Raw genomic sequence first — 25,306 nt, 5'->3', positions numbered from 1 at the left:
GTCCCTCTCGTATCTGCACCTCGTTTTGGAGTATACTAGCTGGACTTTTGTGACTGTTTTGCTTTTCAGATGTTTGGTATGTTTTTCGAGCAGTTTTGCTGACTGTGTTCCATTTTTGCCATCAGGACCCAGAGGCTCTGGGAAGGTAGTGAGTTCTGTCGGGTGGAACCACTGAGCACCCTGACATCTCAGCGGGAAGTGGGTTTTGCCTGTGTCAGTTGTTCTCCATAAACTGGCACTAAAGGGATCCTCCTTGTTGCCTTCTGTGTTTCGTAAATAAGACCCCGTGGGGGCGCCTGGGGGGCTCGGTAGGTTGAGTGGCCGACTTCGGCGCAGGTCATGATTTCACGGTTCGCGGGTTCGAGCCCCGCGTCGGGCTCTGTGCTGTCAGGGCAGAGCCTGCTTTGGATCCCCTCCCTCCCACTCTCTCTGCACCTCTCCCACTCATGCTCCCTTTATCTGTCAAAAGTAAACAAACATAAAAACAAAAAAGCCCCGTGGTCTTGACCGGGCACAGATTCCCGGTTCCAGCGTGGGACACGGATCATATAGGTGCCAGTGCTCGGGTCTGCGGCCTCGGAGGCCACGGGCCGGCCTCTTTGTTTGTCCCCAGGTTTCCACGGGCTAAAGGCTAAATTCCTCTGGTCACTTCCTTCCCTTATTTTCTTTTTCTCCTTGTCCCTGAGGGGCCGTCTCTGCCGGTTGGGATAAGAAACTGTTTACAGGCACAAACGTCAGAAGTCCTGTTCCCAAAGCGGAGATAGAAGTTGTTGAGGAAACAGAGCCCGTAGGTGGCATTGACAGCCAAGTGGGAGCTGGTCGGCCACATGTCGGGGCTGGGCCTGCCCTCTCGCTTTACAGATGGGGAAACTGAGGTCAGGGAGGGCTGAGGAGACTGCTCCCAGGTCCTGGGCGAGGCCAGCGTAAGAATCCAGGTCGGCTGGCTCCCTCTGCACACTTCCCAACTGAACCCAGGGTCCTCTCAGAATCCTTCTTAACCCGTCAGTCCAGCCAGCCCCTCCCAATCGGAGACAGCACGGGGTCTACACCGGTTTGCCATCCGTAACTTAAAGACTTGTCCCTCCCTGCAGGAGTTACATTTCAGTGTTTGAAGAGGTAACGTTTAAGGTAGAGGACTAAAGTGTGCCGTCCGAGTGCCCTGAGTGAGGGTCCTGAACGGTCGGTCGAGCCCCAGGCGCCGCCTTCTCTGTTCCCTTGCATAGTTCCTCCACCGACACGGTGGTTGCCTATTTTTTGTGTCAGTGTTCAGTAGGGCTTTTAATTTCAGGTAACTGCACGTTTTCTCATTAGAGGAAGCCAAAAGGGGATTTTGTAGAAGATCCCAGGATGGCTCCTGGAACTCCCTCCATGCCGGCTCTAGGAGGGAAAGCACTGGGAGCTTGGGGTTCTGCCCCCGCCCCACCCCGATCTCCTCTGCTTTACTCTGCTTGTGGCCTGTCTTTCCCTCCCCGCAGGCCCACTTTATGGGTGCCCCAGTCTTTCTCGCTCCAGTCCAGATTCCCAAGGGAGGCCCCTAGGTCCAGGCATGATTATGACCTGTCCCTGGAACTGTTACCCCGGGCCAGGGGCTGGGGTCACTTGCTGGGAGAGGGGAGGAGTTGGGGGGAGCACTGTCCTGTGGTCAGGGAGTAATTGCCTCTTACAGACAATTATGGTGTTAGTAACCGAGTAAGTCATCCACAGTAGGTGGTTCCTAGGTGAGGGCTGTGCATGTAGAGGGTAGATGAACGGCCTATGGGAAACTTTCTCATTTTTAATAGCAACAGATAACCGATGAGGTCCTATTTTCCTTTCTTTTATGAATCAAATATAATAGCAGATAATAGGTTTAATAAAAAACATTTCAGGGGCGCACGGGTGGCTCAGGTAGTTACACGTCTGACTTTGGCTCAGGTCATGATCTTGTGGGTTTGTGGTTCGTGGGGCTTGTGGGTTTGAGCCCCGCACTGGGCTCTGCACTGACCGTGTGGAGCCTGCGTGGGATTCTCTCTCTCCCTGTCTCTCTGCCCCTGTCCGCTTGCTCTCTCTCTCTGTCTCAAAATAACTAAATAACTTAAAAATACTTAAAAAAAAGTTTTGGTGTCTGTCCTTGGCAAAATAACTTCATAATGCTATGTTAGGCAATTTGGGAGGGAGGTTTCCTGGTTGGTAAGTTGAGGCACCGTGGAACAAGGGATTGGTAGAGATGTGAGGGGGTGCTCTGTACCTTTGGGTCTTTATCAGCCATCACTGTGGCCTCGTGATCAGAGACAGAAATGGGTGTGAGTAGAGGCTGTCAGCATTCTGTGAGCCAATGCTTTCAGCATTCTGAAAGCCAACTCTCTCCTAGAAAGTGGCAGTGACCTCAACAGCACGCAGTGACCTAGTGGCAGAATAGGGTCATGCTGTCCCTTAGAGCAAACTAAAACTCTGCTTGTCTGGGCTGGGATACTGGGGACGGGGGGAGGCTGAGGATACGGCTACTGGGGTGGCAGTACCTAGCTTGTGTGTGACGGTGGCAGGGGTACCCGGGGAAGGGTTTGGGAAGCAGGGGGTGGTCTGACCTAAGGCACCGGGCTTCTAGGGGCCAGTCATAAGGAGGACAGTGGTCAGAGGTGCTGTAGACCCAGCGGAGACCTGATACTGCTGGAGCCTTGCCGGGTCCTGTTAGATTCATCTCGGGAGAGGCTGCTGTGTGTGTGTGTGTGTATGTGTGTGTGTGTACGTACATATGCACGTATAAGTATTCATGTATGCGTATGCATGGGGAGAGAGGGAGTAACAGAGGTGGAGAGGAAGGGAGACAGAGACAGGGGAAGATAAAGACTAAGAGGTGTTAGAAGCTTCTGGTAGGTCTTCTCTTGGGGTTCATATGGTTCATTCAGACATGAACCCACAAGAATCTGGCTGGTCAGAGACACTGATTCTGCCCTAATGCTGTACTCCTGGGGTCTTCCTGAATGTTTGCTTGTGAAATTCCAAAGCACCACATGCTGGGGGACGGAGCCTGGGCTACTTTGGAAGGAAGAGAAGCCAGCAGGATGGGATTTATCGCGGAGCAGTAGGAATGCACTGTGGCCCACTTGTTATTTGTATCTATACCTCGTGCATTGAATGCATATTCATATGGCAACGCAGACTTCCTCACTGAGTTATGTAATGGACATGTCTTCCTGTAGAGTAAGGCCTCGTGAGAATACAGACGCGCTGAAGAATGCAGCTGGGGTCCTGTTAAAATTGCTCCTCGAAAATCTTACTGTGGGGGTTGGGGGGCAGGGACAGTTTCTAATGAACAATAGCAATGAGATTGCAATCAACTCCAAAGCAAACACAGAAGCCCGAAATACGATGACGGCGGCAGAAGGATGGCCCCCCGCTCATCCCGTGCCTCACTGAGGAGCAGTCTGGGATTTCCCGTCCCCAGACCTTCACCTCCTTCTGCCCGAAGAGCTCCTCCCTCACGCAGCTCCCCAGCCCCAGCTTACAACCGGTGTCCCTCTCAGAATTGGCAAATTGGTTTCCATCTGTGGCTATGCTTACAACTCAAGGTGACCCTCCCTGCCCGCTTCCCCCAAAGCCTCAGGGCTCAGAACCCACAGTGGGCCGTGTGGTCATCTCCTGGACACTGCCAGCTCCAGGCTTGTGCTCAGATTTGGCATCTGAACACCGGGACTCTGACCAGATGTAAATGATTAAACCCTCGGGCCGTGCTGGTTGGAAAGGTCGGAGCCCAGCGGTACAGCCAGGTCATCAGAGCCCAGGGTGAGGCCTGGGAGCCAAACAGAGAAACCCCCCTTCCCCCCCGACCCTGCAGGATTCCTGCCTCAGCACCAGGATGGCCCACTTCAGGCAGGGGACATTTGGGGACATTGGGCGGTGTTGAGTATTGAAGCCAGAGGTGACCCCCATTAAGTGTAGCTCCACTCCCAGGCCTGGAAGAGGCCAAGGGCAAGGCAGTTCAAGACCCCCATTCCAGGCCAGGTCCCTGCACTTCCATCTGGGGGTCCGCATAGAACTGCAGGTGAGTTTAGGTCCGGGTTCCAGTCTCAGCTCTGCAGAGGCCTTGGGCAGCCTTGGAAATGTCCCTGAGCTTCTGTTTCCTCCTCTGTGGGATGGAGCTGAGAAATAAAGCCTACCCCATGGGGCTGCTGGAGAGGTTTGCCAGGGGGAGAGCTGGCCCCGCCCCCCCACCGGAGGTGGGAGCCCGGTGATCATGGGGAGCTGGTGGAGGTTGGGGTTCTGGTGTAGGAAAGAGAGGAGCAGGCAGGGGCCTCCAGCAGGACCCCCGGGGTGTGTGTGTGTGTGCAAAAAGTGATGCCTGCAAGCCAGCCCCACACTCTGCTCACCCCACCCCGCCCAACCCTCTCCTCTGTCCCCAGCTGCTGTCCTGGGCAGGCACTGAGTGAGTGAGAGGTAACTTTGTTTCTCATGACAAGATCATCACATGTCCATCAAGGAAAATGTAATCCAAGGGAGCGCCTGGGTGGCTCAGTCGGTTAAGCGTCCGACTTCGGCTCGGGTCACGATCTCACGGTCTGTGAGTTCGAGCCCCACGTTGGGCTCTGTGCTGACGGCTCGGAGCCTGGAGCCTGCTTCCGATTCTGTGTCTCCCTCTCTCTCTGCCCCTCCCCCGTTCATGCTCTATCTCTCTCTGTCTCAAAAATAAATAAACATTAAAAAAAAAAAGAAAAAAAAAGGAAAATGTAATCCAAGGGAAGAAAAGAGGAAACCACATCCAGAGTCAGCCCCATTAACCCCCTTGGTGCTCAGACTTCCAGAACTGCCAGGCATAGCAAGACAAAGCTGGTAGATGGGCTTTCATGGAACCGAGTACCATGAGGCAGTGGGTAGTGTCCTCCCTTTATGAACAAGGACACAGAGTCTCCAAAGTTTATGGTCCTTGGTTAAGGAGTGGGAGGGAGAGAGTGGTGGGCCTGCTGGTTTCTGAGCCCAAAGTGTGGGTTCTTCAAAAATTTTTGTTCTGGATCGTTTCTGTCATGCTCCCTCACATCCCTCGCCCCCACCCCCAAGATGCCTCGCTTCCTCGTGCAGCAAACACCTGGCAGCAGGATGAGCCGGGCGGCCCCCCTTGTGGGCTCTGTGCAGGCATGGCGAGGTGCTGGATGGTAACCCTCACTCTCTCCTCCTAGAGTCCTGACTCGCTTGGCCGAGGCGCTCTTAGCCGCGACTGGCCCCACATAGCTAGACTAGATTCTGGATAAAGGTGACCCGGGACCCAGATATTGGTGTGGGGTCAGGGGCCCCCAGGTGGACATAGGCCTGGCCCCTCCTCCTTTGCAGGTGCCTGGGCGGAGGACAGGGGAAGAGGCTCACTGGGTGCAGGGCCCCTGTCCCATCTGGAAGCCACACTGGTGTCAGGAACCCTCATTACAGCTGCCTCTGTGGTCTTCCCCAGGGACCCACAGGTCCCTTCTCCCAGGAGCCCCTTGGCTTCCTTCCAGAAAGTTCAGCACAAGTGCCACAGGCCCTGCAGGGGTGAGGCTGCTGCTTGCTGGCGGCCTGGAGGAGCAGGGGAGGGGCGGTCTGGGCTGTGCCAGTGGCAGGCTGGGGGCCTGTGGACAAACGTTTGCTCATCCGTTTCAATACCTGGCCTATGACTGAAAGGAATGAGAGATTCCACATAAAAGTCCGGTCTTTGCCCCTCTGGATGGGGGGTTCCCGGTTTGCAGCGTCTATCGCTCCACGACTCTGCTTTGACTTTTCTTTTCTCATCCCCCCTGGTCCCAGAGCAGAGTTAGGGGAAATCCTTGTACCCACATCGCAGTAAAAGCGGGCCTGGAAGGAAACCCTTTCTCCTTTGTGCCGCCTTCCTGACCCCCATAGCAGAGGTCTTTGGTGACCTCAAGGAGCAGGGCTCTGGAGTCCTCAGACTCGGGTTCCAATTAGCTTTGTCTCCTGCCAGCGGCAAGAGAGGTTTGCTCTCAGCCACGCCTCAGTTCCTGTAAAGCCGGGCACCGGTGCAGGGTGGTGTGGGATTAAGGGAAGGGGTACCTACAAAGTCGTTCTTGGGACAGGACACCCGGAGCCGTCCTTGTTTGCTCCTTAGTGTTGTGATTGGTGGTGTAATCACCAATACCATGAAGCTTTGGACTGCTAAGTGCACAGCTTTACATGCATGTGCACCATGTGTGTGGAGGCTGAGGGACGCCCTCCAGGGATGTGCGTGTCCCGCTTTCCCGCAACACTCACCGCATGTTACCTTGCGGGGCAGGTGTGATTCAATCCAGGGTCCCGAGGAGAGGAGGTTATCCTGGATTATCTGGGTGGGCCCAGTGTAATCCCAAGGGTCCTTAAAAGTGAAAGAGGGAGGCTGGAGGGTCAGAGACAGAGATTGGAAGATGCTTTGCTCCGGGCTTTGAAGACGGAGGAAGGGGACACAAGGCAAAGAATGCAGATGTCCTCGAGAGGCTGGCAAAGGCAAGGAGATGGCTTTTTTTCTGGAGCCTCCAGGACCTTGATTTTAGCCCAGTGAGACCCGTTTCAGACTTGAGACCTCCAGAACTCTCTGGTTTTCGGTCACAATGTTAATAAAGATGTATTACAGCAGCCATAGAAAACATACACCCAACAATAAACCCAACAATGTGAATGAACCATAGAAAATGAACCATCCACAATGTGAATAAACCATAGAAAACTCTCTGGTTTTCGGTCACTAGGTTAATCAAGATTTATCACAGCAGCCATAGGAAGGTGAGACACTGTGTAACCACCCACCAGGCAGGATACAGGATATTTTCATCCCTCTAGAACATTCCCTTGTGCCTTGTCTCAGGCAGTCTCTACCCACCCGGTGAGGAACCATTGTTCTGACATCTTTCACTTTAGGTGTACTTAAAAAAATTTTTTTTAAATGTTTATTTATTTTGGAGAGAGAGACAGAGCATGAGGGGGGAAGGGTAGAGAGAGAGAGAGAGAGGGAGACACAGAATCCGAAGCAGGCTCCAGGCTCTGAGCTGTCAGCATAGAGCCCGACGCGGGCTTGAACCCATCAACTGTGAGATCATGACCCGAGCCGAAGTCAGACGCTCAACTGACTGAGCCACCCAGGCGCCCCTCACTTTAGATGTACTTGTTCTTGAACTTCATGTGAATGGAATCCTTCATGTCCAGGGTTTTTATCCAAAATCGTGCTTTTGAGGTTCATTCACATTGTTGGGTGTATTGATACTTTGTTCCCTTTTTATTGCTGAGTACTCTCATTGTATGGCTGCAGCACACTTGGTTCACCCATCCTCCCTTGATGGATGTTTGCATTGTTTCCAGTTTTTGAAGATTATGGAAAATAAAACTGCTGTGAACATTCTGGAACAGATCTTTTTGTGGGCACATATCCTCACTCACTTCTCTTGAATAGAATCCTCGTCATGGATTTGATGGGTCCCAGGGCAGGGATGCTTTCAGCTTGGGTGGAAATTCTGGGGCTGGACACACAGCATGAGTTAGCCTGGCCAGCTTCGGGGAGGGGAGGCTGACGGTCACCCTGCTGGCCCGCAGTGATTTCTGGGGTGCATACGTGATGCTGTGGACACGGGAAGGGGCTTAGTGGCCCTCAGGTAGAGATTCAGGTGGAAAACCTCAGCCAGCACGTGTGTGTTCTGGGTCTTGAAACAGCAGGCAAGCCTGTGCTTCTTGAGCACCTGCTCTGTCTCCAGCTCAGTGCTGGAACTTTTTTCTAGGTCTTCCCTTGTAGTCTTCACACAGCCCTATGAGGGGGGAATAGTCATTACCCGCTTTGCAGCCGTGGAAACTGAGGCCCCGGACAGCTGTGTCTGTGGCAGAGCTGGTGAAGGTGGAACCAGGTGTCTTCCCAGGCCCGGCCGACGTCAGGTGTTGGATCGCATCCCCAACCCCAGAAGGGTAGCCCAGGGCTGGGCCTGGTTGGAGAGCAGCCACGAGAGTCAGCTCTTCCCGTGGCAAGGACAGCAGGGGCAGAGTGGGGCAAGGGCAGCGGGGCCTTTTCTCCCTGCAGACGGGTGCATGAGCCAGGCCTGCAGGATGGCAGATGGCTTCCCAGATGTCCAACAACAGTCCAGCTGGTGCAGGGGGTTATGGGGACAGTAATGATTGTGCAGCAGTGGGGAGGGGCTGATGGAGGCATCTGATGGGTTAACAAGCTAGATCTGATATGTAGGGCAATAGAGAGCCACAGTCGGTGCTTGAGGCTTGGAGTAAACCTGATGAAATTGGTGGATAGACTCGATCCAGGGGAACAGCCTGGAGGCAGAGGGCGGGGCCCTCTGGGAAGCCCTCCACACCTCTCTGCCTTTGCTCACGCTGTTCCCTTTGCCTGGTATTCTCTCCCTATCTTGTGCGCTCAGCAAACTTGACCTTGAAGATGCCAGTCAAGCATCACCACCCTGGGGCTGCCTCCCCTACCCCAATCCCCGTGTGGCACTTTACCACGGTGTCTAATAAAGAGTGAAAAATGGAATTTTACAGTTTCATTAATTACAATTTTTAAATTGAAATCATTCACCCTGTTTTGGCCTGATAACTTGTAGTTGGAGTCTCATGAATTAAATACCCGTATGATGGATGTCCCCTAGACAAGATCAACGGCAGCCCGATGGGGATGGGGCAGAGGACGGCATGGGCACGCACACACAGGCCTTGAGGGGGGAAGGGGACTGTTTCACGTGGGCCCTAGTTGATGAACTTCCCAGGTAATGCTGAAGTGATTGTGCTGTGGAGTAGTTTCATTGCACGTCTATCCCACACTTGGTTCAGCCATTCTCCTACTGATGGACGTCTGGATTGTTTCCAGTTTGGGGCGATGATGAAAAATACTACTGTGAACATTCTGGAATAGATCTTGTCGTGGGCTCGTATGTGCACTCACTTCTGGGTCCCAGGACAGGGATGTGTTCAGCTTGGGTAGAAATTCCCCACCGCGTATTTAGCTTCTGGAAGTCTTCTTGTTCGCTAACCCAGAATGCCCTCAGAGTTGGGTCCACATCATCAAGACCTTCTGGACTATGTCTGTGGGGAGAGAGAGAGGCAGGGAGATGAGGGCGAGGAGAACAGACCTGTGCCGGTGTCCCTCTCACGGGCTCCCACTTTTCCCAGTTTGAGGCATTCCTGTGGGCTCCTCTTGGAGGTCACCCCCCAGAGGGCAGGTCACTGCCCTGCTCTCAGACATTCCCAGCTCAGTGGGGGTGTGCCTGTGGGGAGTCAGGCTGGTCACTCTGTGTCTGGAGCATTCTGCTCTGCAGAGGAGATGGCTGTTGATTAATTGAGTTCCAGAAGGAGCTGTTAAAGATAACAATGCAGTCAGAGAGACTGCCCATGCACAGGGTTGGGCTTAATGAAGCAGGCAGGCCCGCATCCTGGGAGGCACAGGCCTGTGGGACAACAGTAATAAAAAGCCACAGACAGACCACCTGGGCTTATGGATGCCCTGGAAGTCCTTCCTAAGCCCCAGCTTGGGCAGTTGGTCATCTGTGGTTGGTGGTGTGTGTGTGTGTGTGTGTGTGTGTGTGTGTGTGTGTGTGTGAACGCGTGCAAAGTCCCATTCCCATTCCCTGGACCTTGGTTCTTGCCTCCCAGGCACTGCAGCGGCTAGACCAGGGGTCCTGGAGGCCGAGTGCCCTCAAGCCCACTCGTGCTCATACAACATGCATGCCCCAGGGTGTGTGGGCAGCTAGGACCATCTGTGTGGCCTCACTGTGGCCCCTAAACACAGAATGTGCATTATTTCCTGGGGATTCATGTCGTATGTTCATGTATTCTATAAAGTACTTTATGTAGTATATTAAGGCTCTGCCCACCTCATCAAAGCTGCTTGGTGTTAGGCGGGCCATGAGACGCTTTGGGAGACACCTTGGGTCCTGTGGCTTGGGGCATCCCCCCTGCTCTGTGGAGTAGCCTGAGGAAGTAAACCTTATTCCCCGGAAAGTACCTTTACGTGGCCTCTCTATTCCTTGGGAAAAGATTCTGAGCACGTCTGGTCCTTGGGAAATTATTCATTGGTTTTCTTTCTTTGTTTTTTTCCTGCCTTTACCACCCTGGAAGTAGGTACTCTATTTTAAATCCTTGCAAGAGTAGTTTCTCTTGAAATTTTGCCATGCCTGCTTAGCTTTGCAAAGTCTCAAGTTAATCAATATCTTAACCCAGTTCACTAATTCTTTCTTTGTAAGAATGTCAATCCGTCATTGAAGGTTTTGTATTAAAAAAAAAAAAAAGTAAGAATGAGGGATTCGAAACTTAAAAAGTCTTTAAAAGTCTCTGAAAGGATTTTCTCTCCTGCCTGCTAACATGGCAGTGTTTGCCCACCGTGTGAGGAATGTTCTGTGTCCAGATGCCAGGGCCACCCGTGCTGAGAGGGTATTTGGTTCCTGAGGGTGTCCAGCATCCAGGGATGCTCCCTCCCATGTGTCATCCCCTTGGAAGCCCCCGTCCAGGCCACAGTGGATGGTCCATACTTGGCCTCCCCAGGTGCTCTTTGGAGCCCCTTGTGGCATTTGCCTTCTCTTTTTCTTTATCTTCTGGAAGCAGCCATTTCTCAGGCAGGCTCCTGAACACCTGCCAGCCCCAGGACCCTGGCTCAGTGGCAGTGGTACATACAAGTCATTACACAGAAGAATGTTCTAATGCTGATGCAGCTTGCCCTCCCGACAAGATGGGGCAGTGACGCCTGCAGAGGGCTGGTTACGGCTGCAGAGTATTGGGCGTCTTCTGGCATTTATTCCAGAATGCCTTGAAACTGCCTGTCTGTGGGGGGAAGCACTGCCAGGTCCTGTGTCTGCAGCCCTCCATCAGGAAGAAGCTTGGCATTCAGCTCTGGCCAGCCGGCAGCTACAGAACATCTAGGGGAAAAGTGAAAATACAGCTGGTGACTGGGGTACCGTCCCTGCTCTGTGCCTCTGTTCACATGTTGCCAGAGCTCAGGGTGCCTGGGGACAGGCCAGAGCCAGCTGCTGGCCCCGGCCTGCTCGGAGAGTCCGACACTGGCAGCCAGCTTTGCCACTGGACAAATTCCGAGAGAATTGCCCTAAACTGCCAGGCAGAGAGGTTGGTGGCTGCCCAGGGTTGGAGGGAGGGCGGGAGGGAGCGGCGGCCAGGGTGGGTGGGAGTGACTGATGTCTGCTTCCAGGGAGGAAGGCTGCGCTCCTGAGTACAGGCGGGACAGGGGACAATTTTCCTTACAGAGTGCTTTCCACCAGCTCTTTGATTTTTTTTTTGAGATTCACATCATACAAAAATGAACCTGTCATAAAGTTCACCATTTTAAAGTATAGAGTTCAGTGGCTGTTAGTATATCCCCACAGTTGTGTAACTGTCGCCTCTGTCAAATCCCGGAGTATTTTCATTGCCCCGAAAAGAAACTCGTGCCCATTTGCAGTCCCCCCTCATTTCTACTCCCTCCACGGCTCTCAGTGTTCGCGGTGCCGTGCCCCTAGCTGCCCAGGGCACAGACTCTGGGCAATCACAGAGTCCTGGAACCTCATCGAGGCTGGAATGTCATGGAGGGAAGGATCTCGGGCATTGGAGACAGGCACTTACTGCTGTGTGCTTTCAGGAAGATGCTTAACCTCTCTATGCCATGGTTTCCTCGGCCGTTAAATGGGGCTAACAACAACCTGTTTTCTACCTCACTGGGTTGTTTGTGGGGATAAAATGAGACACTGTATAAATAATAATAGTCACATTTGTTAAAACCTTTGCCTGCATTGTTCCCATTTAATCCTCATTAATCCTGAGAGGTAAGGGTTATTATTATCCTATTTAATACAGAGGGAAAACCAAGCCACGGAGGAGGTTGGTAACTTGTTTAAGGTTGCACAGCTATGCATCGGTTTTTAGCTGCAAGGCATGAAAGACCTGCCTTTATCTTGTCTCCAGAAAAAAGGAAATTAATTATGACTCAGGATGGAAAGTCCGGAAGTCCAGCAAGCTCCAAGGCAGGCTGATTTGGCAGCTCATGGACCCCCTCAAGAACGGATGGGGGTTATTTTGGTGGTGGTGGCAAGATGGTACCCACGGGTGTTGGTTTTTTTGTTTCTACATGCCCATGACTCTTCTCCTGGGCACTGTCTTTAGAGTAAGAATTTTTTTTCCCAGAGGCCCCCCCCAGCTGACTTTCCTTCGTGTTCCATGAGCCAAAACTATGGGTCACAAACCCATTTCCACTTGTCATTGGCAAGGGGAAGAGGTTTGCCATGATTGATTTAGATTACTCAGGATCGACCCTGGGGCTGGGGAAAGGTCCCCCTTCCTCCACCCCCTGGCTAGTCATGTAGAATTGGGGGTTAGTTAAGAAGAGAGAGATGGATTTTGGGTGGACACAGCTGGATCCACCAAGACCAGTAAGTAACTGAGCTGGGATTTAGACCAGTCCCCCCCCTGTACTTAACCACACTGCAACACAGCTTCTTAGCTCCTGATGGATAGTGAGGGCATGCATGAATCTATACAGTCTATTCCTACGCACTCCCAGTTTTTTGACCCTTTGTTATTCTTCTGCTAGTAAGTGGTTCTTGACCTTAGCTTGAACCCCTCTCGTGATGGGGAACTCAGTACCTTAGGAGGTATTTCCTTTCTTGTTTGACTATTAAGTACTTTTATAGTACTTTGAGATGAATTAGTAAAAGATCTGCTCTGGGTGTGAAAATTGGAAAAAGCCCTTCGTTTCATGGCTTGGGATGGCACCTTTGTGGTAAGAACATGGCACCCCTACCTACGGATGGGTGCAGCCCTGCTTGGGAGACATCCCTCCCCCGAGGCAGGTGCCTTTGTGCAGCGTGCAAACTGTCTCTTCTATTAAGGCGCTCTTCAGAGGGGTCTGTAATGTATGAGCATAAGCCTCAGCTCTCAGGGCACTGGCAGAGCATGGGAAGTTTGTGCTCAGGTTCCCCAGCCTGGGGCGCACATGCGCTAAGGGCAGCCCTTCCTGCCTGAAGATGGACAAAGGTTCAGCTGAAGGGGTGGGGGGGAGAACCAGCTGTCTGTCTCCCCGCACCCTTACCTCCCGGTCTCCCCCCTCCCTTCCCCCTCCCCAGGCACAGATGGTGAATGCTTAGGAGGGGAGATATTCCACTCGGTGTGAGACCAACGGGCCAGAATGGCACTGCCTCTGTCTTTCCCTTTGGTGCAGTCGGCACCCCTGTGCTGTGGCCTCTGCAGACTGAGCTGTCCCAAGGCTGTTCATGATAGAACTTGGGGAAGTCTAATCCGGGGTCTTCCGGGGGCCCAGGCACGTGGAATCTTTTCCTTGGGGTGGGAGAGCTTCTTCATTTACCTGTTCAGTTTTGAAATGTGCTTCATCGTGGAGAACAGGAAAACTCGCAGTGAATTCCCTGATGGGAGTGGGGCATGTGGCTTCCCAGATTCTCCCCCATCCTTCTGAAAGTGCCCCTGGGGGGAGCACATGGGCTGAGCAATGAAGCCGGGGCCAGACAGTCTCTCACCCGTGGCAGCACCAGCACTGTTTCCCATCACTAAGAGGTTTCCTGAAGCTTCTATGTGCCGAGCGTCTGTCCGGTGGGTCTTTTTATCCTTGATTAACAAGCCTGGAGAGACACCACTGAAAACAAAAGTGTTCGCTGGCTTTGTGCGTTGCATATGTGGGCGCTCGCCTGTCCCCTGGTGGAGGCACATGGCCCGTTACTCAACAGCAATTGGACCTATTTGATGATGATGATGATGATGATGATGGTAGTGATAATAAATAACATCTATAATTTATTGAATGCTTGCCATGCACCGGGGCTTATGGGGATTATTTCATTTCGTCCTTGTAGCGACCCTATAAAATATATCGCCATCATTATGAACCCCCCACCCCCCAGTTTCCAGAGAAAACTGAGGCTCTTGAGAAATTAAGTAGCTCACCCAACATCGTGCATTTGGGAGTGGCCATACTAGGCTTTGAACTCAAGCTTTCCTGACCCTGAGCTTGTACGTTTAACTTCCACATTGTCAGCAGCCCCTCCCACGCCTTGATCTTTGGATTGGAAGAATAACGGCTTTCAAAAATGGAGAGCACTGTCGGGCCTCAGAGCCCAAGGAAGCATGAGCCCCACAGTCTTCTGAGCCTGGAGGCAGAGCTCGCCAGCTAGGGCTCGAAAGTGCCCTGTGATCGTGACCTCCTGACCTCCCCCTCACTGTCTGCTCACCGGTGAAATGGGGATTTATGTTAACATCTCCCTTGTAGCTTCACCTGTCGTGAGCAGTGACACCTGTCGGAGACCTGATATCGGGCGTAGTGCAGGCAGGCAGGGTAAGAGCTGGAGAGCTCTGTCGAGCTGCGTGGCATCCTGACAGTGTGGACTCCTTAGCGTTCTGGGCCTTACTTTTCTCATCCACGGAATGGGAATAATGACAGTGCCTCACAGCCCCCACTCGCACAGCAGGGTTTCATGAGCTACACCTATAAAGCTCTTAGCTTGGCATGAAATTCACATTCCGTGAGTAACGTGATGGCTTTCCTGATAGGTTTCTGGGTCTGTTCATTTCTAATAATTTCAAATGAATAATGTGAGTTTGAACAAACTCATACAAGAGCCTAGAGTCGAAACTGTACATGCACGTATGGCCCCATTAAGGAATTCAGCAGATGGCAAGTGGGGGCTGTTATTTCAGAGCATTTCTCCTGAATTATGTCCTTTGTTTATCGAAACGTAGTGATAGAGGCCCTGAGGAGCCCCACTTCACGGAGGGAGAAGGTGTGTCCAGAGGGAGGTGAGCCAACGTGCCTGTGCATTCTCCAGCCGCCCGCTTACGCATAGTCTGTGTCACCCTCGGGAGTCATTCGTGTCCCTCACAAATGCTCTCCTGTGAACAACAGAGCCAACTCTGGCTTTGCTGTTCCTGTTCCTAAGCTGTCTTGGTTCTGAGGAGACATGCCCCTTGGCCCCGCAGCCCAGGCTGGTGATGTGTCTGTTCCCTCTACTTGGTCTTTTTTGTTGTTGTTCGTTTGAATCATGATCCAATAAAGGTTCATGCGTTGCAGGGTCTGGAGTTACTATGTCTCTTAAGCATCTCTTCAGCTATGGGGGTCAGTCTCTGGGGCTGATCAGGTTGATGTGAAACTCATTAGAAATGCAAGTTCTCAGCTGTCCCAGACCTGTCAGAGTGGAAACTTTGGGGTGGGGGGTCGGGCCGGCCATCTGTTTGACAAGCATTCTTGGTGATTCTGATGCACGAGTCTGAGATGCTTTTATCTATAGGTTTCCCCTCTTTTCCTGTATGTTGTCCTTGTAATTCGCTTCTTGGAGAAACCTGGCACTTGTCCCGTAGCAGTCCGGGTTTTGTCAGTTAGTCCCCAGGTTCTGATGAACAAGTTCCTTTCTCCTCCTGGCTGAGAACGCTAGGAAGACTCTCCTCCCTCAAACAGAGGGGGCTGACTTTTGGAGGATACTGCAGAATGAGGGTGTCCTCTGGGCACAGTATGGAGGCAAGACCAAGCACAGATAATCCAGGCTCTGTGACAAGGTTTGATATGGCTGGGAAGGGGGTGGGGCGATGGAAGGAGGAGAGGCCACAGAGGGAGGTGGGGTAGACTTCCAAGGGCCCGGTGCTGGCAGTGTGCTAGACTTCCATCTTGTGGAGTCTGGGAATTGAAGAACCTGACAGTGGTGAGTTCTATGGGCAGACCTCAGTTTGACCGGGTGGCTCTGCCTGTAGGGGAGCATGACTTTGAAGGGGCAGACCTGGAGCAGGGAGTCTGAGAGATGCTGGGCGGGAGCCCTGGTGAGTGTCAGCAGGATCTGGACCAAGGTTGTGGTTGCAGAGGAGGAAGGGAATGTGAAAGATGCTAAGAATCTCTCACAGGAATGACTCAGCTTGGGAATGCAGTAAGACAGGAGGCAGGGGTCTAGGAAACCTATCTGGAAACGATGGTGGTTCCAATGACCAAAGGGAACGTCTGAGGAGAGAGGCAGGTCCGGGTGCTTTGAGAGCTGATTCCACATTGTTGGAAGTAACTCAACACATGTATTATTAATATTATGACTTGGGGAGGGGGGGTCAATGCCTCAGTTGGAAAAGACCTCTGTATCCCTCCAAATCTGTGGATAGTAACTGAGTCCACTTATGGGCATACATATAAACATCCATCCACGGGTATAAACATACCCTTCCATCCACCCATCCATCTATCCATCTAACTACCCATCCTTTTATACCTCCATATATCCATCCATCCACCCAACTGTTCATCTATCTAGCCATCCACCCACCCATTTCTCCATCCATCCATTCATCCATCCATCCATCCATCCATCCATCCATCCATCCATACATTCCCCTACCTATGTATCCATCCATCCATCCATCCATCCATCCATCCATCCATCCATCCATCTATCCATCCATCCACCCATCCACCCATCTACCCATCCATCTATCCACCTACTCAACATATTGAGTGCCTGTGACATGTAAAGAACTGCAGAATCAGAGATGAATTGAAACATGGCCCTGCTCAGATGAGCCCAAGGTCTGTGGAACTGAAGCCAGGTGAGCAGAAATATTTTAATACCATGTAGGGGGTGATCTGATGGAGCCCCTCCAAATGTCAGGTTCCAGGGGTCAGGGCTGTGAGGTTGCTGGATATAGTTCATGAAAGTTAATAGGAAGACCTGTTGGTCTAGGAACCATTTCCTCACCTCCCCCGGTGGTGACCTAGATGCATATGTGCATGTGAACCATCCTGCTCATGGTCTGGGGTCACAGGGACTTGGAGGGCTCACTGCCTCTGGGGAAATCCAGTTCCTCCAGTTCTCTCTCATTGGGGCACCTCATCTCCTAAACCATCCCAAGGGGTAGATAATTGGAGGATGTGCCCAGTGTCAGGATGGGCCTGGTGTAGCCTGCTTCTCTCGGCTGTGCCCGGTGTTGTGGTTTCTGCCACTGTAAATACTCATTTCCATAATTATTATTTAGTGTTTGGAGAGCAGCTATTTTACACTCAGTGTTCTTTGTAGCCAGGAGGGTCTCCCAGTTCATGCCAATAAAATTTCCATTTACTCTGGACATCAACCATGGTGATTAAAAAAGAAACCCCATAAATTATTTACTGAAATGGAAGTTCAGCTTACAGTAATAATGCATTAGTTCAGCTAGCCATGGAGCCTGTTATAGGGTAATAAATTTTTTTTTATTTTCCTTCTTAAAAGATTTTTTTCCGTCACCTACCCATGACCTTGAGCTGATCAATTTTCAAAGATGACAGTGCGGGGAAGGCATATAAGGAGAGAGAGAAAGGGAGAGCTTTTTACAAATAGCCTGGTTTTAGGCAATTGTCAGCAAATACCTGTTATCTCACAGCTAGGAGGGGAAAGAAATGAAAATATTTATTGCATTTTGTAAATTGTAAGGACTAGACCTTAAAAATCCTCTTGAAACTGACATTCATTTGATAGATATATGAATCTGAAAACTAGAAAGAAGGTCTATTTGGAAAAGCTGGGGAGTCACCATTGTTGAGGCCACCTGTCATTTCACATATGAGCCTACAGCCTTATAGAATAAAGTCAGCCCTAGGGTTCTGTCTTTTTTTTTTTTTTTTTTTATGTTGTATTTATGGAGCAGCATTGATTTTATGTATCTCAGAAAGTCTACAATTCTGCTCACGGCCATTTGCTGACTAATGTCTCCAGCAGGGAAAAACGACAAGCAAGTTCATGAATTATGGCTGGCTTTGACATTTTCTTATCCAGACTATTTTTTATTTTAAGAACATCTGCTTTGATTAAAGCCATTAGAGCCAGGAGCAAATAAAAACGTGTCTGAATTTTACATGTCTGGCATTTTATAGGAGGAACCCCGATGAAATCTGTGACTTAATTCTCACACCCTTAAGGCAAGTGATTAGTATTAACCTAGTAAATTCGATTAGTTTCTCTTCCACTATCTGGTTTGGGGTTCTAGGAAAATCCTGTGGCAGGAGACTTGTGGGTTGAGCCATACTTTTACTTATTTATAGCCTCTACTTTGCTGCAAAGATATTTTCATTTCTTTATCTATACCTCTTTGCCATAAACATTATCTTAAAAGTGACTTGGTTGAAGAATGTGTTGGGAGATGAGTCCCAGGTTGAGTGAACCTAGAAACACCCTTATCAACTTATTTTTGTATTCACACAAACTAAAAAAAAAATTGCATAGCAAATACACAAGACAGAAGTGACATTAAATTGTTTGAAACTAATAGCAAAGGAAACCCGGCAATGTCTCTTGCTCTGCTGGAAAGCTTCAGGGTCTCTTCGCCCTCAGCTTACCATAGGTCCGTGGCTGATTGTCTGCATTCTTGCAGTATTCAGTGTTTCGCTGATTCTGTGATGTGAAGTCATCAAATCCCTCTGTGTTAGCGCATTTCAGGGTGACTTAGTGCTTGGAATAGAAGATACTGCGAGTGTCTATTTAATGTAGCTGCAACGGTGGAGTGTGTCTTTAATGTCTCAGGTCCCTCAGCTCTGCCCTTGATGACACTTCCTGGTGGAGTAGTCTTCTTTAATCTCTGGTTTGCCAGTTTCTTCTCCCTGCCTCCACAGATGGGTGTCAATTCTGTTTCCATCAGCTGCCTTTCTGTCCCCCAAGGCTGCACTCTGAAAATCTCCATTTAGCTCTGCCTTGCTTTTCTGTTCCCAATGGGCTCAAGGCCTTCTGTGTGTACCGTGCTGGACTATTATGTAGGTGGGCATATTCACGGGGCAGGTGTTATTGTTGTGGCTTTATGGAGAAGCACAGACAGGTCCATAATTAGTGATGGTTGGCGTTTCCTGCTGTGGATTATGGCCTATGTATGAGCAGTAGCCAGGACGCTCAGGTGCCTTGTGCATATAGATATTCCATATATCAACTTTTATCTCAGATCTGTCACATGCCCATAGATCAGTAATATTCCACTGGGGCACCTGGGTGGCTCATTCGGTTGTGCATCTGACTTCGGCTCAGGTCACGATCTCATGGCTCGCGAGTTCAAGCCCCGCGTCGGGCTCTGTCCTGACAGCTCGGACCCTGGAGCCTGCTTCAGATTCTGTGTTCCCCCCTCTCTCTGCCCCTCCCCCACTCATGCTCTGTCTTTCTCTGCCTCTCAAAGATCAAGAAATGTAATTAAAAAATTTAAAAAAATAAATAATATTCCATTGACCCCGTTCTGTTTATTCCTAATTACTTACCCATTGAACAAGAGCTGTCCAGCTTGGTTAAGATCATGAACACGCTGGAAATTCCCCATACCCCTCAGGACCTGCAGTAGGCTTTTCCATATTCTTTTCCCCCACGAATTTTTGAGCACCACTTGGACATCCTAAAAAATAAGACAGTAATGTCACTGCAGGCTTTGCGTACTCCTGTGCTGGATTGGTACACCTTAACTGGTGAATAGTCTTTGGTTTGGGTTGTGCAAAGCTATAGATGTGGGCGTGCATGATATGGATGCATCTATAAAAATGTTACTTCTCCATGCCTTCTATGCAAATCAGGTTTACATCATCACATGGTACAGCTGCGATTTCATTTCTGATGGAGAAAGTCCATGAAATTCAATTGCCCTGAGGCCCGGCTGAGTAACCTGTAAGGAACTGGGTGGGGGAGGGACAGGAAGAACCAAAAAAAATCCTTGTGTCTTGTCCTCACGTATCCTGGAGTCCTCTGGGGGCCCAAGGCATGTGTTCAACGTGTGGCCCAACACATGCTCTTTTGCAAGTCAGTGGGACAGGCGCTGGGAAGAGCTGAGTGATGGGATAATTAGAACCAAGCAGACAGCGGGGTGGATGGTTTGTCTGTAGATAATAGCTTGTTTGCTAATTGCCAACACCAGATTTACCGGGCAATTAGACATTTGGTATCTTCTAAGACCTTCTGTGCAAATGTGGACACACGGCCGCGGGCTTTGCAGGTAGCAGGTGGAGAGAAGGTGGCTCCCAGTGCTGGATGGCATCTCTGTAGGCTGCCCAAGGGGCCGTGGGCAGGGCAGACTTCTCGCCGACAGGCGGAAAGGCCCATCTGGCTGGGCTCCCTGGCGCAGAGGCAGGATTCCCCCCTGTTTTATGGAAGGGGCTGCCCTTGGCCGGGAGATTAGCAAAGCAGGTGGACTTTCGCAGGCTGGGCCAGGAGCCTGGCTTATGTCTCCCTTCTCTTTTCAAGAGCACCAACCCATGGGTGCTAACAGGAATCCGAAATTGCTTTCTAAGATGAGCAAGTTGCGTGTTTTTTTTTTTTTTTAATGAGAACATGTTTGTTGTGATAAAGTATATATAACATAAAACTTGCCATTTCAACATTTTTTAAGCGTACCCATCAAGGGAATTAATTGCATCCACAGTGTTGTGCAACCTCCATCGCCACTATTTTCTTTTTTTTTTTTTTTTTTCAACATTTTTTATTTATTTTTGGGACAGAGAGAGACAGAGCATGAACGGGGGAGGGGCAGAGAGAGAGGGAGACACAGAATCGGAAACAGGCTCCAGGCTCCGAGCCATCAACCCAGAGCCCGACGCGGGGCTTGAACTCACGGACCGCGAGATCGTGACCTGGCTGAAGTCGGACGCTTAACCGACGGCGCCACCCAGGTGCCCCCTTTTTTTTTTTTTTTTTCAACATTTTTTTTTCGCCACTATTTTCTTTTTTTTTTTTTTTTTTTTTTTCAACATTTTTTATTTATTTTTGGGACAGAGAGAGACAGAGCATGAACGGGGGAGGGGCAGAGAGAGAGAGAGACACAGAATTGGAAACAGGCTCCAGGCTCCGAGCCATCAGCCCAGAGCCTGATGTGGGGCTTGAACTCACGGACTGTGAGATCATGACCTGGGCTGAAGTCGGAGGCTTAACCAACTGAGCCACCCAGGCGCCCCGACACATATCTTTTTCTTTTTTTTTCTTTTAATTTTTTTTTCAACGTTTTTTAATTTATTTTTGGGACAGAGAGAGACAGACAGAGCATGAACGGGGGAGGGGCAGAGAGAGAGGGAGACACAGAATCGGAAACAGGCTCCAGGCTCCGAGCCATCAGCCCAGAGCCCGACGCGGGGCTCGAACCCACGGACCGCGAGATCGTGACCTGGCTGAAGTCGGACGCTTAACCGACGGCGCCACCCAGGCGCCCCTTTTTTTTTTTTTTTTTTCAACATTTTTTTTTCGCCACTATTTTCAAACCTTGCTCATCAGTCAAAACAGAAACTCTGCACTCCCCATTCCTTCCTCCCCCCCCACCGCCAACCCCTGGTAACTTCTGATCTACTGTTTGTCTCTATGAACTTGCCTGCTCTAGATATTTCATACAAGTGGAATTACACAATATTTGTCCTCCTGCGTCCAGCGTATTTTACCCGGCGTAGTGTTTTCTTGGTCCATCCATGTTACAACGTGTACAAGAATTTCATTCCTTTTTACAGCTGCGTAATATTTCATGGCATGGCCGTGTCACATTTTGTTCACTCATCTGTTCATGGGTACTTGGCTTGTTTCCACTTCCTGGCGACTGTGAATAACATCACAGTGAACATGCACATGCCAGCTTGAATCCCTGTTTTCAGATCTTTGGGGTAGGCACCTAGGAGTAGGATTGCCGTGTCATACGGTAACTCCTATATTTGACTTTCTGAGGATCCGCTACGCTGTTTTCCGGAGCAGCTGTACCATTTTGCACTCCCAGGTAGCTACAAGGGCCCCAGTTTCTTGCCAACATTTGTTATTCCTTTCTTTTTTTTTATAGCAGCCATCTTGGTGGGCGTGAAGCAGTTAGCGCGTGGTGGTTTGGATTCGCGTGTCTCCACGAACCGGTGATGCGAAACGTCGTTTCACGCGCTTCTTGACCATTTGTCTTCTTTGGAGGGATGGCTGGTGAAGCCCTTTCGCCCACCAGCTCTTTCGGGCTCTGTCCTTACTGGCTTCTGCACGTGTCTCCCAGGGGTTGGAATTGGAGGCTCCTCAGGAGGAGGGGGACCGTATGCCTGCAGCGAGCGGAGGTGGCTGTGCAGATCTGAAGCCTCACATTCACTCTTGCGTGATTCGTTTCATCCCCTCAGCCCGTTTGGCACCTGCTGTAGTGATGCTATTTGAGCTCTCACCAAGCGGGAAAAAAAACAAAAATCAGTGAGTGTGTGGGATTAACCCAAGTGACTTGGCAGCAGAAGCAGATGGAACCACGCCTGTCCTCCCGCAGAAGCATCTAGGCTCTGTCAGACACCTCACACCCTCTGGGTTTCCTTGACCACAAGTATTGTTTTAGCCAAGTACCCATTTTTTTTTTTCCTGCCGGGTATCAGGCTGTGTGCTGCTAGATGGGGAGTATTCGCAGAGCACCCCAGATAACACCTGGTATTGGAAGGCGCTCAGGGTCGGCCGTTGTCACCAGGGTGGGAGCCTACCGTCCCTGCTCCGCTGCTGGTCCTGTGGGTCCTCGGTGGTGGGCAGGGAGAGCAGTGTGGGGCTTCCAGCGGGGACAGTGTGACTTCTCCCTGGGTGCTCATTCCTGGGGGAGAGCCACTGGGCTCTCGCAAGGTGTCAGGACAAACGTCAGCACCGGAATAATTGCGAGAGGAGCAGGGCAATCAACAAAATGACGTTCGTCTGCTTTGCTCTGGGCTCTTCTCTGGTTTGACCTTATGGGGCCCCACGTGCAGGGTCTAGGTATGCTGATCCACCTGTCATTCTGCTGTGGTTTTTCTTTTTTCTTTTTTAATTTGTTAATGTTTATTCATTTTTGAGAGACAGAGAGAGACAGAGCGTGAGCAGGCGAGGGGCAGAGAGAGAGGGAGACACAGAAGCTGAAACAGGCTCCAGGCTCCGAGCTGTCAGCACAGAGCCCCACGCGGGGCTCAAACTCATGAACCGCGGGATCATGACCTGAGCCGAAGTCGGCTGCTTAACCGACTGAGCCACCCGGGCGCCCCTGTGGTTTTTCTTATTGAATGTCAAAGACCTTCAGTATCGCCGAAGAGAGATGAGTTCCCCATGTGGTGATGCGGCCTCATGCTGGAGGGAGGGAGGAGGGGACGTGTCCACCAAGCAAGGAAGTTCCTTCCGGAAGCTGCGGTCCTGTCCTATGTTCCTATAAGGGGGCTTGTTGGTCTGTGGGGTTGGGTAGGGAACCTGAGGGTTGTGTTGTGGATACTCTTTCAAAAAACATGGTACCCAGAAGTTTGCACAGGTGGCTGCAGGTTTGGCCTGTCATGGTGCCTGGCTTAAGAACCAGCTCTTCAGGGGGCGCAAGCCTGGAGCTGAGGCCACGTGGGGATTGGGCAGCATCTCTGCTAAGTGGGGGGTGGGGGTGGCACGCAGTGAGAGGCCTGGTGGCCACTGGGAGAAGAAGAACGTTTCGTCTGGCCAAGTTTTAAATACCACATGCGAGGGGGTGCCACAACAGACACTCTACGTTCATGGCCGGGTTCAGCCTTGCCTACGACGTTCGCTGGCTTTCCGGGGGCAGTAGCGTCTGCAGCAGCAAAGCCAGGCAGCTCGCTTCTGCCCCCTGGGTCAGCCCGGGCCACTTCTAAGTCCATTTGTCTTTCCTTTCAGAAACAGCCCCCACGTCTGCATATTCATCTCCGGCCCGGAGTCTGGGGGATACGGGAATAACGCCATTGTCCCCTTCCCATATCGTGGTAAGAAATGCGTATGTATGTGTGGGGGTACGTGCTGATTATCTTTGCTTTCTGGATGTGTCCTCACGAGACAGGCTGCTGGGCAGCCCCTCACGTTCATGGGTGGAGATGATATTGTTCTGGTACCAGCCTCGGGAGCCCACCCAGCCCCTTCCCCACCCTGGGCCTGGAAAGGCTTTCTATAGTATGACTGGTGCTTCTGGAGCTCTTGGCCTGGGTGGGTAGCAGGCAGGGCGGGAGCAACCCTTTAAAGATCGAGGGCCCAGAGGTGGTGAGGCGTCCTTCTGGAAGGGAGCAGCCGCATCTGGCCGGTGCTCCAGTGAAATGCAGTTGCTACGGTTCACTGCCGTGTCCACACGCGTGTGGCTGGGCTTGCTTCTCGCACAGCCGGCCCCAGAGAGAAGACCTGAGCAGCGAGGGGGCTGGAGACTGGGCATTTGCTCCCACCTGACCCCTCACTGAAAAGATGGATATTGTGAGGCAGCTCTTCAAGGGGCCCACACGTAGCCGACCAGAGAAAAGTACCGGGGGAGGGGTGGCTTCCTGGGTACCAGCCTGTCCTGATTTTCCTGGAACCATTTGCGTTTTACCTTATTCAGCGTCCTGGAACTCCCTCGGTCCTGGGGGACCCGGGAAGCTGGCCACCTATGGCTGGGCCGTCGTATGGCAGGTTTGCAAACTCTGCACCCTGAGGGCTCCTGTAAGAGCTCAGGGTCACCTTGGGGTGTGTGGGGATGGGGGTCAGTGGGGAGAGGCCAGAGGGGCAGAGGGGTGGGGATCTCATCCCCTGCTCTAAACAATACACTTCAAACCCCGAATGTATTGGTTTCCAATGTGGAGCTCTGTGGACATATGAAAAAGTCTACATGCTCAAAAAAAAAAAAAAAAAATGGTTTGGAAAGCTAGAGTGGCCTGACCCGCTTGCTTAATGTTGAGGAACGTCTCTGGTCCCCGAGGGGACAGGACTTGCCAGGATCACATGGCGAGGGGCCCTGGCATGCAAAGCCTTATTCCCACTCACAACACACCTGAGCAGATGGAGTGTTCGCCTGGGTGTGCCCAGGCCACAGCTGGCAGAGAATATTCTGGGTGGGCAGCGTCTGGAGGTCTGCACAGGAACTCGGGGAGGGCAGTGAGGGGAAGATTGTGTCAGTCAAGGAACCCCTGGGCTTCCGGACTGGATGGCGAAACTTCCATAATTTGTCATGGTCACAAGCAGTCGATAAAGGGGGTGGGGGCAAGCTCTAGGCGAGTGACTTCACCCTGTCAGCTTGGCCCTCCACTCAGGGACAGCTGCATTGCTCCCTGAACTACCCGGGTGGGGGGCTGAGGCTGGCCTGCCTTCTCCATAGGGCTCACCGTGCGGCACACTTGAGCCAGAATTCTGTCTGTAGTGGGGGGCACAGCTGGGCACAACCCCTCCCCCCCCCAACCCCGGCGTATCCTCCTGAAAGCCAGGCTGGGCCACCGCCACTCCCCACCCCCACACCTTAACTTGGTGTATCTGCAGAATGACGCTGACCCGAATGTCTCGGAGCAGCAGACCTTTCTCGTGGTGGTGGCCGTTGACTTTGGAACCACATCCAGTGGCTATGCCTACAGCTTCACCAAGGAGCCAGAATGTATCCACGTGATGAGGTGAGTGCTGTGGTATGGGTGGGGAGGGCCAAGTGCAGGCACCGGTCAGTGCACCTGTGGACACTTGGGGGCGGACCTGGGGGAGGGGAAGGGAGT

At 51.5% G+C, this 25,306-nt stretch overlaps 1 protein-coding gene across 2 annotated transcripts in view; it reads left to right on the top strand.

The window, feature by feature from the left end:
* HSPA12A (heat shock protein family A (Hsp70) member 12A) overlaps nucleotides 1–25,306 on the top strand; it is a 166,840-nt gene that overhangs the window by 107,644 nt on the left and 33,890 nt on the right. For both annotated transcript variants that reach the window (XM_058697886.1, XM_058697887.1), the window contains 2 exons: nucleotides 23,487–23,572; nucleotides 25,083–25,210. In XM_058697886.1, coding sequence (XP_058553869.1) covers nucleotides 23,487–23,572; nucleotides 25,083–25,210 — 214 coding nt within the window. The remainder of the gene's footprint in view (nucleotides 1–23,486; nucleotides 23,573–25,082; nucleotides 25,211–25,306) is intronic.

The sequence above is a fragment of the Neofelis nebulosa genome, chromosome 13 (genome assembly GCF_028018385.1).
Source record: "Neofelis nebulosa isolate mNeoNeb1 chromosome 13, mNeoNeb1.pri, whole genome shotgun sequence".
In the NCBI taxonomy this organism is placed as follows: domain Eukaryota; kingdom Metazoa; phylum Chordata; class Mammalia; order Carnivora; family Felidae; genus Neofelis; species Neofelis nebulosa.
Note: the sequence above shows the minus strand (reverse complement) of the source record. Positions and strands in the feature narration are given on the sequence as shown.